Here is a 22,254-nt window from a genome sequence, read left to right as displayed (position 1 = left end):
ATTACTCTGCTATTCACAATAAAGTGCCTGGCAGCAGCATGGAAGGGAAAAGATGTTGCAAAGACTGCAGCCCCATGGTGGCCAAGAATGAACCTGCCAAAGAGAGGCGAGCACCCTGGGGGTTTGGTTGGTTGGTTCACGGTATAAAGGGACCAAACTATAGGGTCATCAGTCCCTTTTTCCTGATGCACGCAAGGCTCAAAGTACGAAAGCACCCAACACCACACCTAAAATTAAAAGGAATGGAACGAACAAAAAATGGAGAAAACATACACCACAAGGAAAAGTAGAAGAAGGTATTAAAACCATAGAGAAGATGGTCTGGGCTGACTGATCACAATAATAAAAGAGGATGAGCCAGCCACTATGCAACACATTAAAATGTCCATCCCAAAAAGAAAAGGTAGGGAAAAGACAACCACCAAGACAGACAAATGCAAAGAAAGTGCGACAGAGTTAAAATGGAGGGAGGGTGGCGACCTCAGAGAAGGCTAAATGCCCACCCTTAGATGGTACAAATAAAACCTCCCCTCATGAATAAAACATAAAACTACATCTGCTGTAGAGGCATTGTCACCCAACATTGAAGGCAGTGTGCCGGAAAGGTTAAGGTTGAAAGTCCACCGCAGAGCGGCTAAAACTGGGCAGTCCAGTAAGATGTCAACGACAGTCATATGTGAGCCACAATGACACCGAGGTGGGTCCTTGTGACAGAGGAGATAGCCACATGTTAGCTGTGTATGGCCAATGCGGAGCCGGCAGAGAACCACAGAGTCCCTGCAAAGGGCCCGCAAGGAGATCTTCCACACATTCATAGTCTCCTTAATGGCATGCAGTTTGTTGTGTGTACTGAGATTATGACATTCCATCTCCCAAAGCTGAAAAACCTTGTGGTGTAATAAGGACTGCAGGTCAGTTACAGGGATGCCGATTTCCAAAAGCAGTTTCCCTGTAGCCTGTTTCACCAGCTTGTCGGCAAGTTCATTTCCGAGGATTCCGACGTGGCCTGGGTCCACACAAACACCACGGAACGACTGGACCATTCCAGGGCATAGATGGACTCCTGGATGGTCTCTACCAAAGGATGGGGGGGGGGGGGGGGGGAGCACAGGGCGATAGCTTGTAGGCTGCTCAAGAAAAGACTTCCCAGAGCATGAACGGATGTGCTCAAGAGCACGAGATATAGCCACCAGATCGGCAGTGAAAACACTTCAGCCATCGGGGAAGGTGTGCTGTTCAATATGTCCTCCATGGATATATGTGAAGCCGACGTGAGTATCAGTCATTGAGCTGTAGGTGTGAACCACTTTGTGGCCTCAGTACTTGTCAAGAATCGAGAGGTAGTAGCAGCGGAGAGCTGTGGGGTTAAATGAGTCCTTAGGGCCACGTGAAAGGTCCAGGTGAAGCTGCAGCCTAGGTGTACACCTTGGAGGTGTACGTGAATGGACCTCAAGTATAGGTGGTAAAGGCAAGGACTCCAGTTCAGAAAGAAGGGATTGGACACAAACTGCAATTTACCCGAAAACACTTTTTATCTTTGCCCCGACTTGGGAAGGTGACATATGGCACCCAATGGTCGAGACATATCTCTCACAACACTCCTGCTTCCGTTGTTTGATAAGTTGGCGAACATGGGCATGGAGCCATTTAAAGGCTATGAGGTGCTCCAGGGAAGGGAGCCACTTATGCCACTGTAGAGCTCTCCGACACTCCTTAATTGCTTCAACGACTTCCGGTAACCACCTGACTGCCTTTCGCCAGGGGCACCCTAAAGAGCAAGGGATCGTGTTTTCTGCCACAGAAACTATTGTTGTAGTCACCTGCTCAACCATCACATCGATGTTACTGTGTGGGGGAGATTCAACGGTGACAGCAGAGGTGAAAGTTTCCCAGTCCGCCTCGTTTTAAGCCCACCTGGGCAGGCGCCCATGGGCCTGACACCGGGGCAGTGACAGGAAGACGGGGAAGTGGTCACTGCCATACAGGTCATCATCTGCTCTCCAGTGGATTGATAAATCAATGGCCGAGTAGCTACCACAAGCCACACTGAAATGTGTGGCGTCCCCAGTATTTAAGAGGCAGAGGTCGAACTGAGACAGTAAAGTTTCAATATCTCTGCCTCGGCCAGCAAGCACAGTGCCACCTCACAAGGGGTTATGGGCATTAAAATCTCTCAAAAAGAAGGAAAGGTTTAGTGAGTTGATCTATCAGTGCAGTTAATACATTCATTCAGGGAAACTGCACCATCTGGAGGAAGATATAGATTGCAGACAGTTATTTCCTGCATTATCCTTATTCTGAAAGCCACAGCTTCAAGAGGGGTTTGAAGGGGCACAGTTTCACTACAGACTGAGTTTAGGACATAAACGCAAACTCCACCTGACACTTGATTGTAGTCACTACAGTTCCTGTAGTACACCTTATAGCCACAGAGGGCAGGGTCTGCATTGCTGAGAACCAGGTTTCCTGGAGGGCAATGCAGAAAGCAGGTGTAAAGCTTAACAGCTGCTGTAGCTCAGCCAGGCGGTGGAAAAAACTGCCGCAATTCCACTGGAGGACGACATTGTGAAGCTGGGAAGGCATGGGACATTCAATGAGGCAGTTTACGCCTCAGGGTCACCTGCTGCCATCGATTTTTTGCCTGAGCAGTCTATATCCATTCTGTCTGAGGGTCCGGTGAGGTTTAGGTCCTCAGCGGATGCCAGAATCTCCACCTCATCCGCTGACGCAGAGCTTTAAGGGAGCGGTGGTGTGGGTGCCACCGCAATTCCCTTGGTCTTGGGAACCTTCTTTTTGGATTTCTCTCACTGTGCCTTCGGTTTCCCTGGCTGGGAGGACTTCACTGATTCAGTCTCCAGGACTGAGGATGAGTGTGAAGCCCTCCGACTAGTTGCTTTTGGGCTCTTCAGCCACTGGTCGGTGTAATCTTTCCAATTAGCAGAAACCTGGGAAGGGAGTGACCCAAGGGACCCCTTCCTAGCAAGAGGAGCTGAAGAAAACTTATGCTTCTCTGGCTCGGAAGTGGGGACTGATATCCACCACCAAGAAATGTACTAAAAACCCCAGTCTAAAATCTTAGGCCAAAGGCCAGACTCAACACACTAAAAACGGACAAACACTTAGATCAAGCAATAAAAACCCTCTGCATGAATAAAACCCAAAACAAAATCTGCCATTCCTCATTCAAGAGATGGAGGATGAGCAGGACTGTAATGCGACGATGAGGAAGTGGGCTAAAGATCAATGCACGATGGACACGATGCACCATGTAAGACGCCCTTCCCCAATTGGCTCGCTCTTCAGGAAAATTTTGAAAAACGGAGGTCAAATGCTACAGGGGACCATCACAAAGGCCGAAAGGTGTGAGGCTCCTTTTAGTCGCCTCTTACAAGAGGCCGGAATACCTCTGGCCTATTCTAACCCTGGGCCCGCAGGGGGGTGTCCAGACTTGGGAAGGTGATGTATGGCACCCAATGGTCGAGATGTACCTCTCCAACACTCCTGTTTCCGTCTTTTTATAAGCTGGTGAACGTGGGCACGGAGCCGTTTAAAAGCTATTAGGTGCTGTAGTGAAGGGTGGCGCTTGTGTCACTGTAGAGCTCGCCGATATTCTTTAATGGCCTTAGCAATTTCTGGCAACCACCAAGGTATTGACTTTCGCCGGGGGCACCCTAAAGAACAAGGCATCGGCACCCTAAAGAACAAGGCATCATGTTTTCCGCTGTAGAAACGATCGTTCTAGTTACCTCCTCTACTACCACATCAACTGCATCTTGTGGGGGAGATTCAACAGTGACAGCAGAGGTGAAAGCTTCCCAGTCTGCATTGTTTAAAGCCCATCTTGGTAAACATCCGGGAGAATGGTGCAGGAGGAGTGACAGGAAGATGGGAAGTGGTCACTACCACACAAGTCATCGTGGACTCTCCAGTGGACAGATGGGAGAAGTCCTGGGCTGCAGAGGGATAAATCAATGGTAGAGTAAGTGCAATGAGAGACACTGAAATGTGTGGGGGCCCCAGTGTTAAAGAGGCAGAGGTCGATTTGATACAGGGATGTTTCGACACCTCTACCTTGGCCAGTAAGCACGGTGCCACCCCACAAGGGGTTATGGGCGTTAAAATCTCCCAAAAGTAGGAAATGTTTAGGGAGTTGATCAATCACTGCAGCATTCAGGGGTACTGCACCATCTGGAGGAAGATATACATTGCAGACAGTTATTTCCTGTGTTGTCCGTATCTTGACAGCCACAGCGTCAAGAGGGATTTTAAGGGGCACAGGTTCAATGCATACCGAGTTCAGGACAGACACAAATGCCACCTGACACTTTATTATAGTCTCTACAGTTCTTGTAACATCCCCTATAGACGCAGAGGGCAGGGGTCTGCATTGCTGGGAACTTTCCTGGAGGGCAATGCAGAAAGCAGGTGTAACGCTTAAACGTTGCCTTAGCTCAGTCAGGTGGTGGAAAAAACTGCAGCAATTTCACTGGAGAATGACTATCATGAGGCTGGGAATGCATGAAGCATATAATGAGGCAGGTTACGTTTCAGGGTCTCCTGCTGCCACCAACTGAATATTTGTATCCATTCCTATTGTTGACGAGGCATCAGTGAGATCCAGGTCCTCAGGGGACACCAAGATCTCCACCTCGTCTGCAGGTGCAGAACTGGTAGGGAGTGGTGGGGTGTTGGGGCCACTGGAGGGTCCTTTTCTTAGCAGACTTCTTTGTTTGCTTGCCCTCTCACTTCTCTTTAGGGGCTTGCTGGAAGGACTCCTCCAAAGTAGCTTCAGGTGCGGGGGAAGACCATGAAGCTCTTTGTCCAGCAGTTTTTGGCTCCTTTAGCCACTGGTGAGTGTTAGCTGTGGCATTAGTGGAGACCTTGGGAGAGGGGGTCCCAAGGGACCCCTTCCGTACGAGAGGAGCCAGAGGAGGCTGTTGCTTTGGAAGCAATGGAAGGAGATTTTCCCCCTACCACCAAGCGGGCGGACGTATTCTGGAGGCCTGGAGGGCCCACTGTTCGTGGCACAGGTTGTGGTACAACTGGTACTTGTGATGGCGATGGTAATGTAGCTGCAGCATATGCGGACATCAATCGAACGGGGTGTAATCGTTCAAATTTAAGTTTAGCCTCTTGGTAAGTCAATTGGTCCAGGGTCTTTTACTCCATGATTTTCCGCTCCTTTTGGAGTACTGTGCAGTCTGACGAGCAGTTGATACAAGTGGGAGGAGGAGCTCAGGGAGTATCTGGATACAGTGGACATCCGCAGTCTTGATATGTGGCGCTGGAAGTTAAGTGGGAAGACGTGTCTGAATTTCCAGCACTTAAAGCACTGCATAGGGGGAGGGACATACAGTTTAATATTAGAGCAGTAAATCATCACCTTGACCTTTTCAGGCAATGAATCACCCTCAAAGACCAAGAAGGCACCAGTAACAATCCTGTTGTCTTTGGGTCCCCTGTAAATGTGCCAGATGAAATGAACACCCCGCCGTTCTGGATTGGCATGGAGCTCGTTGTCAGACTGCAAGAGAGGTCGCAATGTAAAATAATCCCCTGGACCATGTTGAGGCTTTTTGGGGAGTGACGGAAATAGGAATATCACCCAGCCAGTCACAAGCGAGTAATGCCCGGGATTGGGCTGGGGATGCTGTCTGAATCAACACTGCACCACTTCTCATCTGGGACAGCACTGTCACTTCCCCAAACTTATCCTCAATATGTTCAGCAAAAAACTGAGGCTTCATAAGTAGAAAGGAGTTCCCGTCCATTCTGCCACAGACTAAATAGCAAGGTGAAAGGTGAACATGGCTCTTTTTTTCTGCAGCCCTACATCCCCCCCCCCCCCCCCCCCCAATGGTGTAGTAAGCATTGTGCTTACTACTTGAGCCCCATCTTACTCTATTACTCACTCCTATGAACAGGAATGCGTTATGCAGGTCTTGGAGTCACGTCCATCTAGGAAGTTTTTGCCGAGTTTAAAGGAGGTGATATTGGTCTGATGTATTCGATGATGCCCTTTGGCTACAATGTCTGAAGGATCATTCTAAGAAATACCAAATTAAGATCAACTTGAAGATGCCAAAATAAGGTGAAATGTGTAGTGGAAAAATAAAATACTAAAACTGCAACCAAGGCTGTTTTCAACCAATACTGTTAAGCACTGGTTTGCTGTGTGCCACAGATGGAGTGGAAGAATTTCGAAACGATTTAGGGTCATATCTGTCAGCATTGTATCCTTTCTTACCCTTCTTCGAGACTGTTGGTGCCGTACGGTCACCAACAAGAGATGACTTAGTCCACTACATTGCAGGTCATCCACCTTGATACCACCCTCCCTGATCAAGGGCTCTCCACACGGGTGCCACCCAGCCACAGCAAAGGCCACCTGGCAAGATGGTCATTGCTGGGAGTCCTGATGCCCCCGGAAGACAGGCATCTACTCCTTGGCATACGTGGGGAGTTTACACCTCAGGTACCAGCAGTGCGATCCTTGTGTTGTAAGGGGGCTACCACCAAATGGGTACATGATGGCCCCACCACAACGGACCGGTTAGCGTGCTTGATATTGGGGGAAGAGAAATCCAATATTGTCATGGGTACGATAGAGGACAGGAGACAACGGAAGAAGACGACATATCCTGGGAAGTGTCCTCACCCAAATAATTGAATTGCAGGTGGAGGTACAAAGCCATGGCAAGAGGTCCAGGAGATCGAATCTAAGGGCACTATGGATAACTCGTGCACCACGTAAGGCGTCCTTCCCCATATGGCCCGCACTTCTGTAGAATTTGGAAAGTGGCAGGTCAAACCATAAAATGGGACCTGGACTTACAGGGCCAAAAAGTGAGAGACTCCTTTTATTCGCCTCTTATGACAGGCAGGGATACCTTGGGCATATTTTAACCCCCAGGCCCGCCGGGGGTACCCTGTGGGAATCACATAGATCTGCGATGTATACAGTCACATACTCAATAAAGCATTGTCACAGGGGATATTTCCGCAGAGATTAAAATATGCTAATGTAAGACTCCTTTACAAGAACGTAGTCAGACATGTTGTTGTTGTTGTTATCTTCAGTCCGGAGACTGGTTTGATGCAGCTCTCCATGCTACTCTATCCTGTGCAAGCCTCTTCATCTCCCAGTACCTACTGCAACCTACATCCTTCTGAATCTGCTTAGTGTATTCATCTCTTGGTCTCCCTCTATGATTCTTACCCTCCACGCTGCCCTCCAATGCTAAATTTGTGATCCCTTGATGCCTCAGAACATGTCCTACCAACCAATCCCTTCTTCTAGTCAAGTTGTGCCACAAACTTCTCTTCTCCCCAATCCTATTCAATACCTCCTCATTAGTTACGCGATCTACCCACCTAATCTTCAACATTCTTCTGTAGCACCACATTTCAAAAGCTTCTATTCTCTTCTTGTCTAAACTATTTATTGTCCATGTTTCACTTCCATACATGGCTGCACTCCATACAAATACTTTCAGAAACGACTTTTTGACACTTAAATCTATATTCAAAGTTAACAAAATTTCTTTAGAAATGCTTTCCTTGCCATTGCCAGTCTACATTTTATATCCTCTCTACTTCAACCATCATAAGTTATTTTGCTCCCTAAATAGCAAAACTCATCCACTGCTTTAAGTGTCTCATTTCCTAACCTAATTCCCTCAGCATCACCCGATTTAATTTGACTACATTCCATTATCCTTGTTTTGCTTTTGTTGATATTCATCTTATATCCTCCTTTTAAGACAATGTCCATTCCGTTCAACTGCTCTTCCAGGTCCTTTGCTGTCTCTGACAGAATTACAATGTCATTGGCAAACCTCAATTTTTTTTTCCTTCCCCATGGATTTTAATTCCTTCTACAAATTGTTCTTCTGTTTTCTTTACTGCTTGCTCAATATACAGATTGAATACTATCGGGGATAGGCTACAACCCTGTCTTATTCCCTTCCCAACCACTGCTTCCCTTTCATGCCCCTCGACTCAAAACTGCGATCTGGTTTCTGTACAAATTGTAAATAGCCTTCCACTCCCTGTATTTGACCCCTCCCATCTCCTTAAATTCCCACCTTTTTGTAGTTTCTTCACTTTTAATCTGCAGTTCATAACCAATAGATTGTGTTCAGAGTCCACATCTGCCCTTGGAAATACCTTCAATTTAAAACCTGGTTCCTAAATCTCTGTCTTACCAATATATAATTTATCTGAAACCTTCCAGTGTCTCCTGGCCTCTTCCATGTATACAACCTTCTTTCATGATTCTTGAACCAATTGTTAGCTACGACTAAGTTATGCTCTGTGCAAAATTCTACCAAGCAGCTTCCTCTTTCATTCCTTACCCCTATTCCATATCCACCTACTACTTTTCCTTCTCTTCCTTTTCCTACTATCGAATTCCTGTCACCCACGAATATTAAACTTTCGTCTCCCTTCACTATCTGAATAATTACTGCACTAGTAATTACTGAGCAGTCTCACAGCTTACCTCATTCGCAAAGGTACTGGAAAAGATTATATATGCCTCTTTCAAAAATAGTGCCTCTCTTAAAATATGATGTATGTACGTATGTATTGAACTGGGGACCTAGAAACGATGGAGAGGCTACGTCCCCACCGTAGCCCTCAGTGGTACACAACCCCACAACAGGCTACAGCAGTCCACTCGTCCCACACTGAAACCAGGGTTATTGTACAGTTCGGCCCTCAGTGTATCCCCCCGGGAACGTCTCATTCCATACGATTGCAACCCTTATGTTTGTGCGGTAGGGCAATTATGGTGTACACGTACGTGGAGACAGTGTTGGCACAGCAATCGCTGACATAGTGTAACTAAGGCAGCATAAAGGGAACCAGTCCTCATTCGCTGAGGCTGCCGGAAAACTGCCTTAAAAACCACCCACAGGCTGGCCGGCACACTGGACCTCAACACTAATCCGGTGGATTTGTGTCGGGGACCAGCATGCCTTCCCACTCGGGAAGCAGTGCGTTAGACCGCACGGCTAGCTGGGTAGGCTTAAAATATGATATTTGGTCTGTTTCAATCTGGATTTCAAAAGGATCTCTCCATAAAAAATGCCATTTTCATTTCACTAATCTGATTACTGATATACAAAATTTACGCGACAAAATGTTGTTAACCGTTGTTTTCTGAAATTTGTCAAAGAATTTGATCGTGCAAATTGCAGTGCTCTCCTAGAGAACCTCAAATATTCTGGAATCTGGGATCCTGCTATTAGTTTGTTATCTGCACATTTCACGGATCATAACAGCGACCTGATCGAGCCCTGGCAGACTTGGAAATTTACCATTTACTATGGCAACTCAATCCTGAAGTGGAGTCCCTTTGTCTCCTGTGTGATCGCTTGAAGACTTTGTTACTAGAATATTTCTACTCAACTGCACATTGCGGAAGCATGCCATAAGCTTTTTAGCTCCAATAAGCTTAGTGTACAATCTTACAGAGAGTGGATAGACAAATTGCAGGATTTATCACATGACTGTTGTTTTCAGTGCACTAATCTTTTCCAGTGTACTAACCTTCAAATGTACGCAGTCCTATGCAACTTCCCATGTCAGAGACACGATTCCTGTATGTTCACCAGATGAAGGTCTCTGTAATGGCCTCCGCAAAATCATGGATCCCATGCTAGATACTTGCCTCCCCACCTTAGAGCTTTCGAACACTCATTATGGCCATCCGCATAATTTCGTGGCACTTCGCAAGTGTTTGTGGCCCGCCTGATTGCCTGGCCTCCACACCAGCCACAGCGTTTACGGCATTCTCATTCGCCTGCAAATGGCAAGCCCACGACCAATGTGTGTCACCCGCAACAGTCACCCTCACGCAGCTCACTCGTTGCAGCAGTGTTGTTATCACTGGGCTAAATGTTATTCCTGCAGCAAGACAGGAATCAAGGAGGAAGTTTGCCATTGTTCCTTCAAGATGAATGCAGATGATGCCTGTATGGACCCTCCTTCCCCTAGAGTTTAGGAAGTGCCCGATGCCTATGCTCCAGTCACTTTACATGTCCACACTGTGTTGCCGCCCCCTATGATAGACTATAAACACACACACACACACAAACACACAAACACACAAACACACACACACACACACAAACACACACACACACACACACACACACACACACACACACACACACACTGGAAGTCAACTTAGTCAGAACGGAGTTCCAGGTTGATAAAAGTTCTTCCGCAACTACCTTGGGATACTTCTCGCTGTTTGGGCCCACTTCGCCATAGGAATCCTCCAGATGCCTTCACAGTCACAGAAACAATTCTATCTAAGTGAAAGGACAGTTCACTGCTCGCATTCAGTGATATCCTACATTTTCAAGCCCTCATCTTGGTGGTAAACACTGAAGGAGTCACAAACATCCTTAGACTTTCTGAACGCTTTGGGCTTGGAAGTACATGACTCCATCAGCATTCAGCTGTCAGGGGTTAGTTCCTACTTAAGTGACCTATGGTCCATATAAAAGTCTGTTTCTTCTCATCCTACCAACGGTGTCAATGGTTTTGAGGATTATGTCACTTTTCTTCCAACAGCCATTCCCTGCTTCTTCAAAGCGCAGAATGTCCTGGAAAAGCCAAATGGTGAATTTTGAATTTGTGGTGACTTCAAGGATACAACCAATGCTCAGTTCATTACTGATGCCTATCCGAATCCGTAAGTGGACAAGATCAGCAGTAAGCTGATTATATACGAATACAAGACAATGCCATCTTATGATATAAAAGTTACAATTGTGGTTCTTTTCCTTAAATGATCAATTCTATGTGCCTATTCTTCCTGGCAAAATTGGTTAATTACATGTCAGGGTAAATGTTCAACAGAGCTAAGCCATTAAGTTGATCGTCATCCACTGTCAACCTCAGCCATGCCTTTGTATGCCGCAATGTTGAAAAACTTTATCTACTGTACCAATAGATGCAGGTAGAAAAGCAAATATTTTGTAAAGCATGTGCAAAGTAGGATAGTCAGATCTAGGATAGACAGACAACACTTGCATAACAGAATCACGATCATTAAGGGCATTTATGCTCGTTTGCTTATATTGATGAATCTCTCCCATTAGTCTCTTCTTAATCACAAAGAGCGATTCTTCTTCAAAGAAGGGTAATTCAGTTAAACACAGATTCAATTTATGTGCCAGATCATTACTGACATGTTTCAGTAGTTGTACGAGCAAAAGTATGATGAATTTTAAATGATAAATATTTTCTTCAGCAAAACGCTCTCTCATGTCAGTCATAACATGGTCCAGTGTTGGAATAAAAACAGTTTTTTCCAATATGTTTGTCTGCCTGTAAGACGAGGAACACTCATCTGCACATCTAACTCTTCCATAACTGCTTGTACTGTTGAAGAGGCGAAGGCAAAGTGGCTATCAGCATTAGCTCTCATGCTATCGTACACCTTGAGTGTCGAATCTAATTTTGCTTTTGCCATCGCAACGTCCAACATAGGGTCTTATAAGATTTTGCTGACTGGACATGTTATACTCATAATGTCACTCAGTGTAAACAGAATGATGATAAAATCGCAATTAGAAAGAGCTTGAAGGAGAATATCAGCTTTGGTAGCCATTGTTATATCCCTCCAACACTGTACTTCTTTAAGAATTTTGCAAACTGTTCCGAGATCAGGTGCGAATTAAATAACAGCATAAGGTCACTCAACCCATCTCGTTTGACAATGTGACTGCAGTGAGTGTTTTAGGTGACTCTTCAATGTCATGAACCGCTTGCTAGATGCTGTAAAGAACAATACTACTACTTCAACAGTACCAAGTGAGTTTCTCACACTTATAAATTTGCAACTACAAGGTTGAGCTGATAACTTCGACACGGTGCTACTTGCGAACTGATAGCTTTTTCTTTTTTATTGTAGCCACAGCTCCTTTCAATTCTGACATAGTAACTGAGCAATCACCACAGCCTATACCCACACAGTTCTCCAGTGACACAGAAAGACTTTCCATTCTCCTTAGAATCTTAGTACCTAATACTTCACCAGTGACGCTACGCTCTTCATCTTGACTCTCTTGAGGTTTATAGTCAATGTTTCCACTACAATCACTGTCTTTACGGAAGTCAACGAAACCCAAAAATCTTTCATGTAATTTGCTGTCACCATCAATATATCTTGCAGCTAAACTCAGTTGGGCAATGTATGTTATGTCCGTAGCCTCAAGGAAGATTATACTGTAATAACGAGAATCATTGATTTCCTCCAGTATTCTCGATAACATCACTGTTTCACAGCACGAAATAAGTTTGTTACACATTGTTAACATCTTCACTTTAGTGGTCTCAAGGTGATGTTTTAGTTGCAAGTCTCCAGTGTCAATTCTAAATCTTAGAAGAGCTCTCAAATTTTCCTTGTTACTCACTATGCTTTCATGATCATTTTCGTTTTCTAATAGACTCTCAGTGTCTCTATGCCCCGCAGAGGAATATTTTGCTTTCCATGAAATATGATTGTTTTTATTGTGGGTACAAGACTGTCTCTGTTTTCCCTAATGCTTTCCATTCTCTGTCTTGGCAATTGATTTATGACCTCAAGTTTGCAGTTGTCTCATGTAACCAAAAATAATTTTGCATCTGTTGACGCTTCAACGTGGTACTTGAGCTGAGAGTGGGTCTCAGGGTCACTATCTTTACCAATAAGTTTCGTAAACTTTGTTAGGGGTTCAGTCACACGTTTCTTGGCGATAATGGATTTCTTTCCCCCAACCATTTTCACAAACAGTTAAAGCAAAGAAATCCGTTTTTAACTTGTGAGAACATCAGCCATGGATACTGTTTAAAGTGGTTATCATGCATTTGTCTGCATTCAAACCATCCCCTCTTGCTGTACTCTGAAGTAGGAAAGATATCACCTTTTTCAGGTTTCCTTGGAGCTGTAAGAAACTTGTGCTTTATATTATCACTAATATTCCTTGATGCTAATATATCAAAGTAATTGCCAATATCCATGGGATTAAAGGAATCAGTCAATGAACTTCATTATGGAAGTTTCAACAAAGTGCTGGGCTCTGCCTGTACATCTGGTGGTGTTTTTGCGGCTGAATGGTGACCGGAATCTTCAGATGTTTCTACTTTTCTTCTTCTTCTTACATAACGATCCACTTTATTACATTGTTATGACGTAGGTAAATTAGATGCCAATTATTCTCAAATAAACACTTTATTCGCACCGAGAAATGCAAAGCTAGTACACTTAGCACTGAAACACAAATGGTCTCACTCCACATATTTCTAATATCACTAAGCACAACACTTACGAAGTCCATGGTAATTGCCAATAATCGCAGCTGTTCACTTTTTTACACTTCCAAGTTATTGCAGTGATTGTTGCTTTCAAACTGATTACCTGGCAGCGACTCTGCTTTCCTTATATATGTGGCTCAGTTCTGTCGAGAACATTCACTGCCAGAATGTTCTCTTCCAAACTTTTATGGAGTGTGAACAAACACCTACTGTGACTGTGACAAGCCAATATGTACCTTATGACATATTATAAGGGTGAGTTTCCAATGATGATGTCATCTGACAATTTATGTGTGTGGAACTTTTATTGTCAATTCCGTTCCTTACTAGTGCATTCGTTAGAGGACCTATATAGCAACAATGGGTTTTTAAGAATCTTTTCAAAAGTCACTATTACCAGAGATATACGCATCAATAGTTTCTCATACCTGACTCATATTACAGCTTAGGTACGGGAAACTACTGTTACGTTATTAGTAAAAATATTGTTTCGAGTCTCATAACAATATTTTACTGAGAAATTGCTATGAAATACTGTTGTTAATACTTCAGAATAAACTGATCACTCTCACTCTTAATTAATCTTCACACTTGCACTTGCTACAATTAGGATTTTTTACTTCTTCATTCTTCAGTCTTAATATTTCTGCTTCTAAATGTAAACTACCTTCCTATTTGGCAAGTAATCCATATTTATAACACTACATATCGAAAGTTCTCTGTACAAGGAAACAGTAGAATACTCGCGACTTTTCTCGAACAAATGCCAGGCAGAATAATATATTGAGATCACTAGAATGCCCACGACTTTTCTCGTAGGTATGTGTTAGCTATCTGCGTGCCAGACAGAAACGTATAAAATACGATGACGCGGATGCTCGTGCTACACAGGAAAGTACAACTACTCAATAACTGAATTTAATTGAGTCAACTGACGAAAGAAACAAACGAATAGTGTGAAGGCTGACTGGCGTGGGCAGTGCGGGCGTCCCCGCAAGAGGGGAGGGGGTGGGGGGGGGGGGGGGGGGAGGCACGCACCCTCCATATGTATGCACCACTGCATAGATTGAATATTATTTTGATTATATTAGTACACGATACATTTTACATCTGCGCCTCTTTGTAAGATAGGCATTTGTATTTATTGACTGCTGATCAATGCACATGCAAAATTTAATCTTTGAACGAAGTTTGGACGGTTCTAAAAATCATCCAATCAATTCTATGCAGCAATCAGCTACTTTGGCTGAGACATGAACCTGTCACTTCACATAAGAAATGAGACAACAGTCAAATATTAGAAGCACTGAGTGGAAGCTGATGGCCACCCACTGTTATCTGTGAAAGGCATTTGACCTACCAGATGGACCATAACTGCTGGCAGCAAAAGAAATTATTCATCACCTTATAAAAAGTTAAACAATAACTGGTGAATAATGCAAATAAGGCATGTTAAGACATCAATCATACTATAGCGAGCTGTGGAGAATAAAAACTACAGGGGAAAACCAAGAGGTTGCGATACATCCAATAATAAATAATGGATGACACTGGATAAAAGTGCTAGTCCGAGATGAAAAGCGTGGCTCAGGAGGAAAGATGAGGTCTGGATAATGATAAAAAAATCTTATTACAACACAACTGGCTGTAGAGATATGAGCCTTTAAGGACACTTACCCCACATGATTTACTGCTTGTCAGTGATTAATGAGAAATCTGTGTTAGGAATAGGATATAATTAATTGGGGGGTGAGGGGGGACAAGGCAGTTCATGGACAAGTTTCTTCAATATTTATTTTGCAAGACAAAACGTAAATATGAGAACTGAGGGATTTTAAGAAGAAATTGTTCAAACAACCACCCTATGCACGGGATCGAGTACAGTGGCTTCCCACCTATATCCACATAAAAAGAAATTTGACACTGACTCCAAGGAGAGGCTCACTATTTTGTGTTGAAGACTAAGTAATGCAGCCTACTCACTGGATGAAATTATTCTGACCTAAACAGAGGATTAAAGCAATCAAGTACAATTTTGACTGCCACACACGATTTTCTTGTCGTTTCCTTATGTTCTCTGCACACTTTTTGTGGATGAGCAAACAGTTGTGCCATGGATAATACTTTTGCAATATATTCAATGGAAAATCCAGGATGGAATGTAACAATATAAAGAAAAGGATAGTTGCTACTCACCATAAAGCGGAGATGCTAAGTCGCAGAAAGACATGACTCAGCATCTTCGCTTTATGGCGGGTAGCAACTATCCTTTTTATTATATTGCTACTTCTTACATTGCTAAAGGTATTGTTATAGCACTGTCTACAAAGAAAATAAAAAGGGAGGTATGCATTTAATGTCCCATTAAACTAGATAGCACAAGGAAGGGGAAGTAAATCGACAGTGTCCTTTTCAAAGGCGCCACACAGTTTTAAACTTAATCAATTCAAAGAAAAGACAAAAACCTAAATCAGAATGGTCAGACAGGCATTGCAATTCACACTTCTTCAGAATGCAACTCTGGCATACAAACCAAAGCTCTGCTTTGTCATGACAGAGCTGTAGTTACAGTGTACTAGAAGCTGAACTTCCTGGTTACAAAAGAACAGTAAGTTTATCAACGTGTGGCTCTGGCATTCTAATTTTGAATTTATTCTTCGTTCCCCTCTCCAAACCAATCAGATTCCCCCATCCTCATGTGTGTGCTCAACACTGTCAGATTATAGATTATAAGCTTCCCAGATATTTAATATTTTGCGTGTGCATGTAATATGCGTAAATGCTTTCAGTGTGAGGTTTATCAGATATAGTGTAGACAACTGTATCATTTCCTTGGCTTTTGTTTCTTGAGCATAACAACTTTCATCTGGGTTGGATATGGTGTTTAAATGCCTCGTGACTTCAGTGACAGGCTCTTACAAACTGTTAAATACCTAACTGATATCAAGCCAGGGATACATTTGTTAGCTACATTTTGAGTGCATAGCACTTCACATACTTCTGAGCTTCCTACTGTTTCCAAGTCCATAGTTTATTCCTACATCGGAGCTGTTCACCTAAACACTTGTTTCTAAATATTTACTATTGTTTTCTGTCTGTAGGAAAGTACTACCCGATAAGAGGGAAACTAAATAGAATAATGTTTAACAGCTAGGTTTACAATGTCCATTTTACACAAAAACAAACATTATTACATTATTATCAACTATAAGGAAAATAATTTTCTTTGTCTAAACTGAAGTACTGTTATGTATCAATTAGTACAATAAACATGTTTCAATATAGCCGACATGTTTGTCCTGAGAGAATCAACAGTGTCATTGATATTTAAAACCATTCTTACTTATTCTTCAGTTTCAGCTGCACATTTTTAATTGTGTGACATGTTTTGATCATCTTCAGATCTAAAACAAGGTAAAACTAAATATGTACTTTTACAATAAGTAGAAAAAATGTTATACAAATGTCAATGGTAGTTTGTTAACAGGTGAACAGTAACACAAAAACTCATGTACATGCCAACGAGTTATAAATATGGGCTTCAGGAATTATGCTTAATTCACTTCTATGTACCGTACATAATTCCATTTCTGCAACTTTATAATATTTATGCCTTTTGTCATTTATACGTCCATTTTTCTATCCTTTTAATACTTTAACAAGGTTTCTTTAATACTATCTGAGAAATATCTTACGATTTTTATATTTTCATTCATTCTACATTTTTATTTTAAGACACTAATTCAGTTTTGTTACTTTATTTTTACTTTGCAGTCTACTATTTTATCCTTTTTACAGTTTTACACAACCACTGATCTACACTTTTAACCTTTCAATTAAAGTTTTTTTAGGTAATTGATTTTTGCAATTTCAGTATAAGACCCTCTCGTGTTAAGCCAATAAAATCCCTACACTAGCCCCCCCCCCCCCCCACTTCCTTTCTTTACTCTCAATTACCTTCAGTCCATTTTATAATTTTACTATTTCATGCTGTTTACAGTTTAGACACCCACAGTTCCACACTATTTAATATTTTAACAAGAATGTTTACCTAAACATAATTATAATTTTTTGCAAGACCCTCTACGACCCCCTCCTTGCTTCCTTTCCTCTTTTCACATCACCCTCAACCCACTCCCCCCGTCTTTCTCCCTCCACCACCTCCAGACACCTATTTAAAACAGGACTGTAGCTGCAAAACACAGAACTCTTAATATGAGGTTCTGGACAGACAAGACAGGCTGCTGGGGCAATTACTTTGGTAAATTCTACACTTATGTACAATTCTTTCCTACTTATTGTAAAATAATAGGGGGTACATATTTAGTTTTACTTTATTTTAGACCTGAACCAGATTGATCAAACATGTCACGTAACTAAAAATGTGCAACTGAGACTGAAAAAATAGATAAGAATTGTTTTGAAGAACATTTTTCAATCACAAGGTAGCAACTTCATTCAAAGTTGCTGACGAAGGTGGATTCTAAGACTGTTTCATTTCCAACAGCCCTTAGAAACTGAGGTCATTAGCCCATTTAGCCCTTAGAAAATGAGGTCATCTGGTTGTGGTAAACTATGTGCTTGTATGAAGTTGACAATTTTCTGACATCTATCTTAATAATGTATCCTGTGGATGAACCTGAAAGCAATGAGCTTGCTAAGTTTGTGTGTACTGTACTCACTTCATTATTAATGTCAAACACTCCCTCTTGGATCTTCTCATAAATTTCTTTGGCAGTGTTGATAAATGCTTCTTCAACATTTGCTGCAGTTTTGGCGGAAGTCTCCATGAATATCAGCCCATGTTCCCTTGCAAATGCTTCTCCTTCTTCTTTGACAACTTCCCGGCGAGAATCTAAATCGCTGAAATGATAAGCAGTTATATTTAATGTCTCATACCACACTGACATCTCATTCCTAATTCAAATTGTAAAGTAAAAAAGTCGATATAAAAGCTATGTTCTACATCTGTACTTCATAAGCCATTTTACTGCACGTGGTTAAGGGTTATTTGTGTTTCAGCACCACAACAGAGGGCAACAGTGTTCTCACTAACTGCTAAAATTAAAAATGGAAGTAAGCTGACAAACACAACTGACAGATAAGATGTATAATCTTCAGCTTCTGGAGCTTTCCAAGCTGTTAATTAGTGTTTGTTACAGTAGCCTTGAATAAGAAGTGAGTAGATGGCAATCTCCAAACGACAGTTCACATCACAGATCAGTATTGTCCCATATTGCATTCAATCTCTAAATCGCTGATACGTCAAATATAGTTCCAATGTTTTCTGTTACCATCAAAATTTTACACTTTCACTTTCATCAATATTTTGATCTTTGTTGAGGGAAAATAGGACACACCACACAAGGTTGATGCACAACACAATAAGGGCCTGAGTATAGTCATTGAACCTTCAATCCAGCAGTCAATTATTCTTCAAACATTGTACCTCTCAACTTCAGAAGAATAATGATCAAGGTAAGGCCATGCACTATACAGAACTCTTATACACAGTTTTTTTTTTAAGGGAGGAACTGAAGCCCATATAGGCTAAAATGCAACAGTTGAAATATTATTACCAAGCAGAATATTGGAAAGAAAATGTTGAGGTTTTCCAACTTTGTTGTCAAGATCGAGTTTACATACATGAAATAAGAACTGGACAATATATGATGGACAAAATGGTGACATCTACAAAGCACTTGCTCTGTTAGTGAAATAGAATGCACATATTATGCTCATGGGACACTACCGATGAAAGATACTGTTGCCAGAACAGATGGTAGGTCTAAGAATCATCTATTCATAAAGAATACGTAAAAACAGTATCATTTTAGTATTCCAACATTTTACTGTTTATAACTGCTGCACAGACTAACAAAGGTGTCATATTTTACAAAACAGGGCTCAATGGTAGCTCATAACCAACAGTCTTGGAAATGTTACATGAGTTTAAAAACTCTGTTACTGACAGTTTTCAAATCAGTAACCATTTTAACTTTTGGAGCTGAAATTCTACCATCTTATTAGACTGAAAAATAACAAATCAGTAACTTCCTGTTGAGCATTATGTAGCAATAAATCTACATTAAATCACAACTGATGTAATAACATAAAAATCAACAGCTAAAAAATTGTTTACTTTTGCACCTGAATATAAAATAACTCCATTCCCACTTACATGCGAATTACTTTATTACGTTATTTATTACACATTAAGTGGTTTTATCACTACATGCATTACAAATGCAACAAAGTTCTACTAATGATGATATTTACTGAGTGCCTACCTCTTGTTTCCTATGAGCATGATAACCATGTTCGAGTTTGAATGCTGTCTAGCATCTTCCAGCCATGTGGTAAGATGGTTGAAGGTTTCTCTTCTGGTAATGTCATACACCAGCAGGGCTCCAGCAGCACCACGGTAGTACGATCTCGTGATGGAGCGGAAAGCCTCTTGCCCTGCCTGAAAGCTTAGTCAATGAATACAATGAAAAAATAATGGCTCCTATTAATGCGAACCAAATGCTGGTCACTTACCGTATCCCATATCTGAAGCTTGATTTGTTTTCCATCTATTGTAATCATACGTGCACCAAATTCAACCCCTATAAAATACGAACCAAGTTTTATAAAGTTATTTCACTACCATTCAAACAATGTACTCTGTATTACTATCCTATTAATTCAGTAACACAGATCAGAAAATATCACTAACACATTGCACCCTCAAATGGACCTATGCTAGTAATTCAACAATCTATGACTTTTTTCCTCCCTTCGAGTTTCCAGTTATGATGGCTTTGCTTAAAGATAAAGCTGCACAATTATTTCACTCATCTTGTTAACAAAGATAAACAGGACACCATTAAGTTTTTCTATCTGCAATGACATAAATTAAGATAACATTCTATAACTAAAAGAAATAAGAGACACAAAATTACAGCTACGACTAGTAACAGTACATGAAAGTGTGTTCTCAGAAACAGAAACATAGTGCAAATTAGAAGTGGTTAGCCATCTTGTTGAAAAATCTGAAGCATCTCATTTCTCACACAGCTATAATGAGAATCATACATCCAGTGAATTCTACAAAAGGTGGCTGTGAAAGGCTGAACAATTTTAATTTTTTCCCCTTCTTCTGTATTTGTTAAATAAAGATTGTTTTCATAACTTGGCTTTGCTGCTCTTGCAGTGGCCTTGTTTGCAGACCTTATACCAAGGAAAGTACCACTGTGGTATTTTGCAAGAGGTAGTGTTCCACAATGCTATATTTAAAATGAATATTATAGTTAGGGTGGTGAAAGTTTGGCAATATCGAGTGGAACCTATGACTAAGGGCCACACGAATCAGCAAAACACTTCTCTTTTGTGAGACCATCACTGCAATAGTTCTTTTGTAGCAGTCAATCCTAAAACATTTGGAAAGTACACATTTGTTTTGATATTTGAGAGACAAAATTTAGCACAATTTTTGCCCTTTTAAATAATTCACAAATAGGCAAATAAATTCCAATTGTTGCCTTTAAATATTGTGTGTGGTCAATTGGAAAGATTAATGATACTAAATATAATATACTAAAACAAAAATAATTTTTGACAATATAACGTAGATGGATAGATAAAAAAATCTACACACCAAGCAGCAGCAGAATACACACATAAAAAAGGCTTTACCTGCGCAAGCTTTCAGAGCCAGTGGCTCCTCCTCCTGGTAGAAGGATTGAAGGAGAAAGAAGGAGCGAAGGAAAAGGCCTGGAAAGGTGTAGGAAAAGAGGTAGTTTTAGACTAAGTGACAAGTCGTGCGTTCGAAAGTAGTTTTTTTTTGGAGGGATCAGCAGTACTCAGATTGGATGTGATGGCCTGGGAAATCTGCTTTTGAACTGGGTTGGTGGGGTAATTACGTGAAGTGAAGGCTGAGGTGGGAATGGTGGTGTATTGCTTTAAAGAGACTGCATATGAACAAGTATGTTTACCTCGAATGTCAAGGTTGTATGGGACAGAATGTCAGACAAGGAAACTGTAAAAATGTAAGACTGAGTGATAACTGATATGCTCTGAAGTTGTTTTCTGGAGTGATCAGCAGTATCAGGATTGGGTGTGATGGCCCAGGAAATCTGCCTCTGAAAGGCTGTATGGGAAGGGAACATTTGCATTGGAAAGGATAGCAACTGTCAAAATGTAACTATCCCTTTTCCTAATCCTCTCCAGTTCTTTTCCTTCATCTCTCTTTCTTGGCCTTCAGATCTTCTGCCAGAAGAAGGAGCCACTGACTCCTAAAGATTCTGTAAGTAAGACCTTCTTTTGTGTGTGTGTGTGTGTGTGTGTGTGTGTGTGTGTGTGTGTGTGTGTGTGTGTGTGTGCGCGCGCGCGTCCTGCCGCCACTTGGCGAGTCGATTTTTTAACTATTCAATTACATTATATTGAATATAACATACTGTAATGGTACAAATTCAAATGTAGAATTTTATTAATTAGACATTCAACACTACACAATAATGAACACTATAAATTTAGACACATACAAAACATGAAAAAATATGTAACATAATAAACATTAAATGACAATTTTTAACAGCCTCAAAGGGTGCAAGGCAAAGTCAGGACATGCGGGGACCAAGCAGCAATCAGTATTGTAATTGTAAACTGTCAAAGCTGCATTGGTAAAGTACCAGAACTTCAAGCGCTGATAGAAAGCACCGAAGCTGAAATTGTTATATGTACAGAAAGCTGGCTGAAGCCAGAGATAAATTCTGTCTAAATTTTTAGAAAGGCACAGACGGTGTTTAGAAAGGATAGATTGCAAGCAACCGGTGGTGGCATGTTTGTCGCTGTTAGTAGTAGTTTATCCTGTAGTGAAACAGAAGTGGATAGTTCCTGTGAATTATTATGGATGGAGGTTATACTCAACAACTAAGCTAGGTTAATTATTGGCTCCTT

The 22,254-nt window shown here is 41.7% G+C and overlaps 1 protein-coding gene across 1 annotated transcript in view; it reads right to left on the bottom strand.

The window, feature by feature from the left end:
• LOC124797919 (ras-related protein Rab-2) overlaps nucleotides 1-22,254 on the bottom strand; it is a 50,908-nt gene that overhangs the window by 8,654 nt on the left and 20,000 nt on the right. Inside the window, exons 3-5 of the mRNA XM_047261051.1 lie at nucleotides 19,855-19,922; nucleotides 19,605-19,780; nucleotides 17,997-18,177 (exon numbers count right to left, since the gene is read on the bottom strand). Coding sequence (XP_047117007.1) covers nucleotides 17,997-18,177; nucleotides 19,605-19,780; nucleotides 19,855-19,922 — 425 coding nt within the window. The remainder of the gene's footprint in view (nucleotides 1-17,996; nucleotides 18,178-19,604; nucleotides 19,781-19,854; nucleotides 19,923-22,254) is intronic.

Source organism: Schistocerca piceifrons, chromosome 5, assembly GCF_021461385.2.
Source record: "Schistocerca piceifrons isolate TAMUIC-IGC-003096 chromosome 5, iqSchPice1.1, whole genome shotgun sequence".
Lineage (NCBI taxonomy): Eukaryota > Metazoa > Arthropoda > Insecta > Orthoptera > Acrididae > Schistocerca > Schistocerca piceifrons.
This window is presented reverse-complemented; position numbering and strand designations above follow the sequence as displayed.